The sequence below is a fragment of the Drosophila busckii genome, chromosome 2R, assembly GCF_011750605.1.
Source record: "Drosophila busckii strain San Diego stock center, stock number 13000-0081.31 chromosome 2R, ASM1175060v1, whole genome shotgun sequence".
NCBI classification, from domain to species: domain Eukaryota; kingdom Metazoa; phylum Arthropoda; class Insecta; order Diptera; family Drosophilidae; genus Drosophila; species Drosophila busckii.
In genome coordinates, this window is record NC_046605.1 from 18205904 (window position 1) to 18216255 (window position 10352).

A 10352-nucleotide genomic window follows, 5' to 3' on the forward strand; every position below is an offset into this window, starting at 1 on the left:
ACTGCAATTGCTTTTGATGTTGGTTTGTTTGCTCTGCCAGGCAACTGACGTGGACTCCAATCCGCAAGGAACACTGGTGGCTCCCAGGTCAATTTTACGCAGTGATCAGGTGTGCCCCGAAGGCTCGGGCCTGCATGCCGGTCGTTGTCGCCAAGAGGCATGAAAGGCTTGACCAATAAACAAAGAGCTAGAGTTTAATTTTCTCAGCCACTATTATTCATATTGTGAGAGCAACGTGGTAATTTTTTTATTTAAACTTTGCTGTTTTTATTGAATCTTCTCTTAAATTAAGACTAACAATAAGTATACAATCTTGTAACATAGTTTCTATCGCTGGTTGGTAGGTCGTTACAGAAATTAACTTTACTTCAAGCAAGCTGATCAACAGCTTAGCTGAGCAAGCCTTTCACGTCAATTATCAGGGCTGATCTGGCTTAATTTATTAATGATCTTCACATATTTAGCAATCTTCTTTTTCTCGCCCCCATTTAATTTTATCGATAAAATGTTATCATATCAATAGCTCTAATTTATAAATATTTATATATTGACCATTTAAGGTCAAGGTGAAAGATTTTATTCGGAACGTTAACTTAAAAACAATAACATTGAGACACACAAGTGAAAGGAATTTCAAGCATCCGAGGTCATATATTTCTTACTAGGAACGATTATTTATTTGTTCCGCTTGCAACTAAGTATAAATTATTTAAAAGGTAAAAATAAGTTGGATTTGTAAAAAGTGCTCAGTGCGTAAGTGTTTAACATGAAGCTGATCGTTGTTCTAATTGCCCCGATGCTCACTTCTCAACAAACTAGGCCATATATTTTTAACTATAAAGCCAAAGGTGAACATAAACGTCTGTTGTTGGCTGACATTAAATATAGAATTAAAGAAGGTCTTCTGCAGTTCAACATTTGAGTTTCTTTATAAATTACGTATACGTTATAACGTATACGCCACTGTAACTGAAAATTTGATATTTGAATTTGAGCAGTTGATATTTGAATTTGAGCAGTTTGAGTTGAATTCATGTGCGATTTAATAAAATCATATAGAGCAATCACAACTGTGATAATTAATAATTAGTTAATATAAAGGTATAAAAAAAAAAATAGTTAATTATAAAAATACTACAGATACAAATTACTTGCTTAAAAAAAAATACTTCCGCTAGCTGCAGTGAAGTGTATGATAATGCTGATGGCATCAATTTTATCTTTATAATTTTTTCTTTATGAAAATCAAATCTATATAACTGGAGAGCAATGAACTTTACTTCAAGCAAGTTGATCCACAGCTTGACTGAGCAAGCCTCTCACTTCAATTCTCAGTGCTTTTTCCCTATAAGAAAAGAGAAAACTTTATGGAAAGCACACGACTTAGTACAAACGGGCTTTAAATATTTATAAAATCTACGCAACTGCTACAGCTAATTATTCTTATATTATTGATATATTATTAAACAAATGGACTCGATCAAAAATGGGCAATATGTGATGATCAAACGCAGCGATGGACGCATACATGGCGCGCTGGTGGCAAAATGCAATCAAGCGGATCGATATATATCGGTTGAGTGGTATGAACGTGGCGAGACCAAGGGCAAGGAGGTTGATTTGGCAACTGTGCTGCTGTTGAATCCAGAATTGCTGGAGGCGCAGCCAGCCGAAGCAGCAGCAGCGCCAGCATCGGCGCCGCTGCGAGCTCGAATTGCTGGTGGAGCTGATGTTGCTGCTGCTGCTGCTTCGCCAGCTGCTGCTTCCGCTGCTGCCGTTGCACTAAATGTAAGCGACAGTGGCAGCTCAACGGCACGCAGAACTATGAACAGCAACCTGGCCAAGCTGGAGGCGGAGGCGGAGGCTGCAGCAGTAGCAGCAGCAGCAAAGGCACAAGAGGAGAAGCGTGCAGCAACTTCAAATAAATCGCGAATACCGGAACGACGCTCGATAACATTAAAGGAGGTGGAGCGCTTGAAGGAGCAGCGCGAGCAGCGACGCGCACGTCAGGCGGAACTGAAGCTGGAGGAGCAAGCGCTAATGAAACAAGATCCAGGCAATCCACACTGGCGCACCTTGCAAATGATACGTGAATACCAGAGCACGCTCGAGTTCGATCCGCTGCTGGACGGGCAGCCCATGGAGCAGCATCGCATCACAGTCTGTGTGCGCAAGCGTCCGCTTAGCCGCAAGGAGCGCTCACGCAAAGAGCTCGACGTGATCTCAGTGCCACGCAAGGACATACTCATGGTGCATGAGCCGCGCACCAAAGTGGACTTGACCAAGTTTCTGGAGCATCACAAGTTTCGGTTCGACTATGCCTTCAATGCGGACTGCGACAATGCGCTCGTCTACAAATATACGGCCAAGCCCTTGGTGCAGACAATCTTCGAGGGCGGCATGGCCACCTGCTTTGCCTATGGCCAGACGGGCGCAGGCAAGACGCATACCATGGGCGGCGTCTTCGATGGCAAGGTGCAGGACAGCAAGAACGGCATCTACGCTCTGGCGGCACAGGATGTGTTTGTCACCTTGAACGGCACGCAGTATCGCCATTTGAAGTTGTGCGTCTTTGCCAGCTTCTTTGAGATCTACAGCGGCAAGGTGTTCGATCTGCTGGCGGACAAGCAAAAGCTGCGCGTGCTCGAGGACGGACGACAGCAGGTGCAGGTGGTGGGCTTGACTGAGCAGCTGGTGGAGAGCGTCGAGGATGTGCTCAAGCTCATTCAGCATGGCAATGCAGTGCGCACCTCTGGCCAGACCTCGGCCAATGCCAACTCGTCGCGCTCACATGCGGTCTTCCAGCTCGTGCTGCGCACCGTGGGCAAGTCCAAGATACACGGCAAGTTCTCATTCATTGATCTGGCGGGCAATGAGCGCGGCATGGACACCTCCTCAGCCGACAGAGAGACACGCATGGAGGGCGCTGAGATCAACAAGTCGCTGCTTGCTTTGAAGGAATGCATTCGTGCCTTGGGCAGACAATCGGCTCATCTACCATTTAGAGTCTCCAAGCTGACGCAAGTGCTGCGCGATTCCTTCATTGGCGCCAAGAGCAAGACCTGCATGATAGCCATGATCTCGCCGGGGTTGAGCTGCTGCGAGCACACGCTTAACACGCTGCGCTATGCGGATCGCGTCAAGGAGCTGCTGGTTAAGGAAGAGACAAACGACAATGGCAATTCCACCAATTAATTCATTTCTAATCAAATTCATGTTTGCATGTTGACTCTCACCATAAATAAAGACCTCGTTGTCCATGCATCAGTGTTGTCGTTTTAGCTTTTTTCCCGATAGATGCCTTTTAATAATATTTCGACAAAACAAAACAGTAGAGCTTTTTTTCTGATTTGTTTTTGAACAAACTGAACATACTCAAAGATGTAAATTATTATATCTTCAACTATAGCGAATATTATTACGATATTTAACCAGATGATGAGAGAGCGACTTTAGAAAAATGATTTTTTTGGGAAATGCGTCGATATATTAATTTTATCTATTAGGAGTTTTGTATCCCTTTATCAATCTTATCTAATTTAAATCACATTTTGTAATATTAACAAGCGAATGTACCATAAACATGTATTAAAAATTTTTCGTTTATTATTTTTTTGTAATTACTAAAAAAAATATGTTGAGCTCAAATAATAATTTTTTAATTTCCATTAGTAGCTCACTATTAAGGGAAATTTTTGGTTTTTATTAAGTAAAATTCAAAATACGTGGTCTTCAACTTTCTTTTAACAAAAAATCTTTAAGCATATAAACTATTAAAAAAAAAAGTGTTTTGTTAGTTTATTATTTATAATAAATATTTATTTATATATATATATATATAATTAGATCTTTCTGTATGTTGTCGTTTCAAACGTACCACCGTGCCCCGGTGATAGTTCTAAGGATTTTTGACTGAACTCTCTGGAGAATATCAATATTGCTACTGCTAACGTTCCCCCATAGTGGAGGCTATTGGCTTTTAGTTTTAGTTGCATTCTCTTGGCTTCGATGTGCCTACCCCATGTAAGTCTTCTGTCGATATTGACCTGAAGACGGAAGGTACTAAAAATATCCCTCTTCAGCCCAAAGTCGAATCTAAGCTACAGAAGTCTTCTCAAGAAACCCCCAAAGTGGACTTGAACCCCTCTTCAGTAGCCACGAAAGTCGAAATACAGAAACCAACTCAAGTAGTCAACAAAGTGGTAGCCAATTCGTCAGTCCAAGAAAATGGCAAAGTGGATTCTCACCAAAGAGACAGTTAATTCTCTTCACGTTTGCCCAGTGCACCGAAGGCGCCAAGCGTGTTGACGGTCGCTGTCGCCAAAAGGCCTTAGAAGCTTCCCAATAAAAAGTGTATACACTAAATGCTTGAGTTTAATTTACTCAGTCGCTACTAACTATTCATATTGTAAGTGTATTTTGTTACTTGAGTGATGTTTTGATCATTAATCATTATGCATGGAAATTAGACACATTTAATTTTTTATACCAAGAGCCGGAAAGATCTTTACAAATATGACAGTATCCAAAGCTCTTTTGGAATAGTTGAACGTCTTTGATCTAAACATGGAATTAAAATTTCCCTGGCCACTGCAATTGCTTTTGATGTTGGTTTGTTTGCTCTGCCAGGCAACTGACGTGGACTCCAATCCGCAAGGAACACTGGTGGCTCCCAGGTCAATTTTACGCAGTGATCAGGTGTGCCCCGAAGGCTCGGGCCTGCATGCCGGTCGTTGTCGCCAAGAGGCATGAAAGGCTTGACCAATAAACAAAGAGCTAGAGTTTAATTTTCTCAGCCACTATTATTCATATTGTGAGAGCAACGTGGTAATTTTTTTATTTAAACTTTGCTGTTTTTATTGAATCTTCTCTTAAATTAAGACTAACAATAAGTATGCAAATCTTGTAACATAGTTTCTATCGCTGGTTGGTAGGTCGTTACGACGCAGACGGGAGCGGGATCGGCTGCACAGCTTTGTTAGCCCTTGCGTAAGGGGATTAGGATGCGAAAAAAGCTTGCTGTAGTATTTTTCCTTCTGTTCAGATATTACATCTCTGACTGGTTGTATAATTAGGTCTTTCTGTATGTTTTCGCTTAAAACGTACCACCGTGCCCCGGTGATAGTTCTAAGGATTTTTGACTGGACTCTCTGGAGAAAATCAATATTGCTTCTGCTAACGTTCCCCCATAGTTGGTAGCCAAAGGTCCAGATGGGCTTAAGTACGGAATTGTAGAGCAGGACCTTATATCGAAGACTGAGAGAGGACCGATCGTTGATAAGCCAGTGAAGGCTATTGCAGCGGGGTGCACGTGCTGACGCGTCATACAAACGTCGCTGCCGACGCAGGCGGCGGCGTCGCTGCTGACGCCACAGCGAAAACGAGCTGTGACGCGTTGGCTGTTTGTGTGTATGTGCTTGTGAGTGCGTGCGTGTGTCAAAGTGTATGTAAAAGTTGGTTGCGCCAAACTTCAAAATGTCCACTTGTTTTTGATTAGTATCTGTCCTTTTTCTTTCATTTATTTTGAGCCTGATCATTGCATAAATTGGGCTTTACCCTTGCTTCCAAATATGTATACCTAATTACATTACGCTTTGTGGGCGGACCATACGTTCAACAGTTCAATTTGTTGCGCTCTGACAGATTGCAGTTGATATTGCCGTCGCCGTCGTCGTTGCAGTTGAAGATGTTGTCGTTCCAGGCGCTCGTCATCGTTCATAACTCTTGACCATGTGCAAAACTCATTTATCAAATGGCCTGGCATGCTGCTGGTGCTGAAAATAAAAAAACCTGAGACACTTCGTAGTTCGATTCAATGGGGCAATGCCACACACACACACAAAAAACAGTGCAACAATTTCTGTGGCGCCACAAAAAGAAAGAAAATAAATAAACAAGTGGACAGGTTAAAGTTGGGCGCCACCAACAATTTCCAAATCACTTTGACTAGGGTATCGCATGCAAACACACGCATGCCTCACAAACACGTACACACAAACAGCTAACGCGTCACAGCTCGTTTGCGCTGTAGCGTCAGCCAGCCGACGCCCGCCGCTGCGTCGGCAGCGGACGTTTCTATGGCGCGTCAGCACGTGTGCACCCGCTGTCTATATTGAAAATTGAATTATTAATCCATTGTTATTTATCCGATCGTTTTGAAATTTTCACAATCGGTCGAAAACATGACTAGGCCATTTTGTGACTTATTTCAGATTTTTAAAGATTTTTGTACTGCCTTATATACCGTTTTTTTCGATTTGCGGTGGAGGGGGGAGGAAATAAAAAAAAATAAAATAAAAGCGTTCGGGTTTGGATAAAGGAGCACCTATATACCAAATTTGGTTGCTCTAGCTCTTATAGTTGCTGAGAAACAGTTGCTCAAACATTCAGACGGACAGACGGACAGACGGACAGACGGACATGGCTATATCGACTCAGCACGTTGCATCGACAGCAGATAAGGTCCTTGCACCTTTACAAATTTTACAATCAGCTGCAGCACCACAGCGCGCTGCTGATAACATAAACATGCAACAAGAGGCAACAACCAACAGACACAGCCACAAGAGCTTGCAACTAAAAGTGAGCGCACACTTGAACATAATTTTAGCATTTTGCTATTTCTCTCTCTCTCTCTCTCTCTCTCTCTCTTTAGTAGCTGCTGGCAATTCCCAGAACGCACTCATAAATCATAAAATTCCATGGCGCCGTCGTCATCTTTATAATCTGGCAAGGCGGCTTCCTGCCAGTAAAGGATACAACACTGCAGTGTATGTATGTATGTGTGGCTGCAAGCGTTGGACTATGATGTTTGCAATTTGTAGCTGGTAAAGTGTGAAATTGCGTTGGTAACGCGAATTGTTTTTCCAAAGATTTTCAACAGCGTCTCAAGCGCATCCAGAGAGAGAGAGAGAGAGAGAGAGAGAGAGAGAGAGCAACGTGGCTAACCTGTTGGGGCTAAGGCTCTTTAGGCAAGCATACGTGCTACTTGCGGCTCATTTAATTGAAAACTATAAACATTGATAAAAACAATAAACAACAACATTTAACATTAATATTCTGTCATTTTGCCACACATAATTTTTCTATGAATTTTTCAGTGCTAAGCTCAACAATAAATTTCAGTACAATCCGTATGTCTATCAATATTTTTGAGCATAAATTGAAAACACAGTTAACGTTTTGAGCCAAAGTGGACCATCAATAATAACAATAATAATTTATATTTATTTATTTATTTATAATAATAAGGCTATACTCCTAGAATCTGTTACATCAATTTAATTGCGAGCAATCAAAACTATTGCAATTGTCTTTTTCATAAATTTAAGACTCATACTTAAATATTTATTATTATTTATTATTTTACAAACGACTTGTATTAAAAACACATGAAGATGTGTTTAGATGTATTTAAGTAATTGTTTTATTGTAAATTTGTACAGTATAATAAAATATTGCTGAGCTGAAAAATAAATAAATTTAACTCGAATTTTTTAATATTTTTTTTTATGCCACACTTCTCTTTATAAACGAAGGCAGATAGTAATTTAACATTTATTTTAAAATTCTGAATTCTGAAAGACTTATTTCCTTACAAAAATTTTTTTTTTGAAGCAATTTTATAAATTATATAAAATTATATTGACAGATATAAAACAAATTGTATTGCTTTAATTACTGAGTGACAGTTAAGTTATTTATTTATTTATTATTTTTTCAAAAATAAATTAATTATCATATTATTTTTTTTTTTAAATATCTGCATTTACTTTAAGAATCCTCATTAAACTGAATCGAAAGCAAAAATATTCTGCTTAATGTTTTGGATGTTGGTTCACAACTAATTTGTAAAATTTAATTTACACATTTGGTGCATGAATAAATCAATTAATGCCTTACACAAACTTCACCGCCATGTGCTAACCTTTTCACCTGAGCAAGGACTAAGGACTATCCTTTGACTGTTCGCTTGTTGGCTAATTGATATAAACGACTGTGTCTCCTACGGTTCGGGTAATGCTAGCGCTGCTTCCAACGTATTTTTGTTTATGAAAATTTATGTAACGTTGCATTTTGTTGTGGCTGAATTTATTTTTTACAAGCCATCAAGCTAAAGTTTGTGTTTTTTTTTTTGTGTTTTTGGTTGTCGCTGTACTAAAGGATCTTCAAGTGTTGAGTGATTTAATGCAATTCGGGGCATTTATTACACCTGCCACAAGCTGTCTGGCGGCGGCTGCTGCACACACACACATACAGACACACAAACTATGAAAACCACTGACATGCAACAGAATTTATAATCGCTCACAGCAGATGCTTCGCAGCTACGAAAAATTTACAAATTTTGCGTGTGCTATGGGGGCGATATAACGCCAAAGTGTGCATGCCACGCCCACAGACATAGAGAGGGGGGCAACGAAAGCAGCCAGCGTTAACGTTGCCTGCTAAAGTGCGTGTCTCGATTTCTACATAATTAAACTACATCAGCCATGCCACTTGCCATGCTCTCTCTCTCTCTCTCTCTCTTTTTCTCGTTCTGTATCTCTCACTCTCTGCGCTTCTACACTTTGTTTAGGTGTGCGTAGCACACGCCGCCATCACCACTTCCGGTTTGCGTACTGTGTCCGTACAACGGGCGCCAACAACTTTGGCGCTAAACTTTTAATGCACGTGCAGCCAACAGCGAGCGGAAGAGAGTGCGGGGGGTCCTGTTGGAAAGAAAGCCTGACTTTGGACCAACAGCAACGGATTGTGGTAACATTTGGGTGGCATTCCTTGGCTGCAATTGCATGACATGGCCACAAGGCCAGGCGACAAATGTGCACATTACGATTTTGTAGCAAAAACAAAATAATTAGCAAACAAAATTAAATCAGTGAAAGTGTAGACAGAATTAATTTAAATTTTGAATTGCAATAGAAGGGGAGAAGCGTGAAAAAAGTGAAACAGAGTAGACAAATGAATTATTAATTCTAATTGAAAGCTAAATTAATTTAATTTTAAGGCGTGGCAAGCAATCAAAGCCCTGATTTCGTTAATTTCTTTTTTTAATTATTTATTTTTACAGAAAGCTCTAAAAGTTCAGTTGATTAAGATTTGTTCGAAACAATTGGAAGCTATATTAACAATAATTTACTTTCTATAACTTTCTTTTTATAATTATTATAAACTTATATATATATATTTATATATATATTTAGCTTTCTTATGAGCTTTTGCTTAAAACTAAAAAATATTTTGTGAATGCAGAAGAAATTCGCATAATATTTTTTAATTTTTTGTATTTATGAACTTTGCTATTAACATAAAAAATATGTATTTAATTAATTTAAATGCAACATATCGCAACTGAAATTTTTGCTGATGGCTCTCATTTGGCATGCGGTGTTTACATATACGTGTGTGTGTGTGTGTGTGTGCGTTTTGAACGCTTGTGCGTTAGTTTGGTTAGGTTGTAGGCTTGTTGTTGTTGTAACTGCGTCTGCCTCGTTTGCACGAAAATTTGTTGGAATTATTTCGAGCAGTTCTAAATTTCGCAATAACGAGCCGCATTTGACGGGCATACAAATTGCATTCATACTCTCTCGGTGGCTCCTTCAGGCCTTCAGTGCGCCAGGACCACGACCACAGCCAAAGCGGAAGCTATAAGTGAAGCTGGGCCTCAACGCTTATGGCCATGTCAAGCGTGTGCATGTGTTTCTGTGTGTGTGTGTGTGTGTTGCTTTAAACTTCTTGGCCTGGCTTAGTTTGGCTTGCTGGCTGACTGGCGGGCAGGCCAAGTTTTTGTTCGGGATTTGTTGTTCGAATTTCGGGGCTAGTTGCAGCTACAGTAACAACAACAATAAGCTGCACATAATTAAATAGCTTAAGCATGCCCGCACGCAAGCCGGGCAAAGAGCATTACAACAATTTAACTTACGTCAGCTTTGGCCAAACGATTTTCGCAACTTAAGTGGCAAAATATTTGTGCAAAGTTTTCCATTTTGCGTTTTCTCTATTTTTTTTTGCGTCTATTGCGCTCTGCAGATTCTTTTTTTCTTTCTATTAGTTGGCCTTTTCCTTTTGATTATCTTTCAAATGCCGCCGCTCAATTTTCCCTTTGCACGCTTTTTGATTTAGCAGCGGAGCCATTAACACGGATTGATTGCCCCCAAGGACGAAAGACAGCTAGTGGCTTAAAGGACAGGCGTTGCCAGGACATTGCCAGTATTGAGTCTTGTCTATTGGGCTTAAACCCGGTCATGGGCATGGGGGCGTGGGCGGCAAAATCCTTTGTGTGCGTGCTAAGAAATTGAAAAGTCGCCTGCGCTCCACTTTCGCTTCACAAACAATCAACGCAATGTGCGTCA

At 40.4% G+C, this 10352-nt stretch overlaps 1 protein-coding gene across 1 annotated transcript; it reads left to right on the forward strand.

Moving 5' to 3' along the window:
• Window positions 1–1301: 1301 nt before the first annotated feature.
• On the forward strand, window positions 1302–3258 carry LOC117134656 (kinesin-like protein Klp10A). Its single transcript, XM_033293021.1, has one exon. The coding sequence runs from the start codon at window positions 1471–1473 to the stop codon at window positions 3193–3195; it is 1725 nt and encodes a 574-aa protein (XP_033148912.1). The 5' UTR covers window positions 1302–1470; the 3' UTR covers window positions 3196–3258.
• Window positions 3259–10352: the final 7094 nt, after the last annotated feature.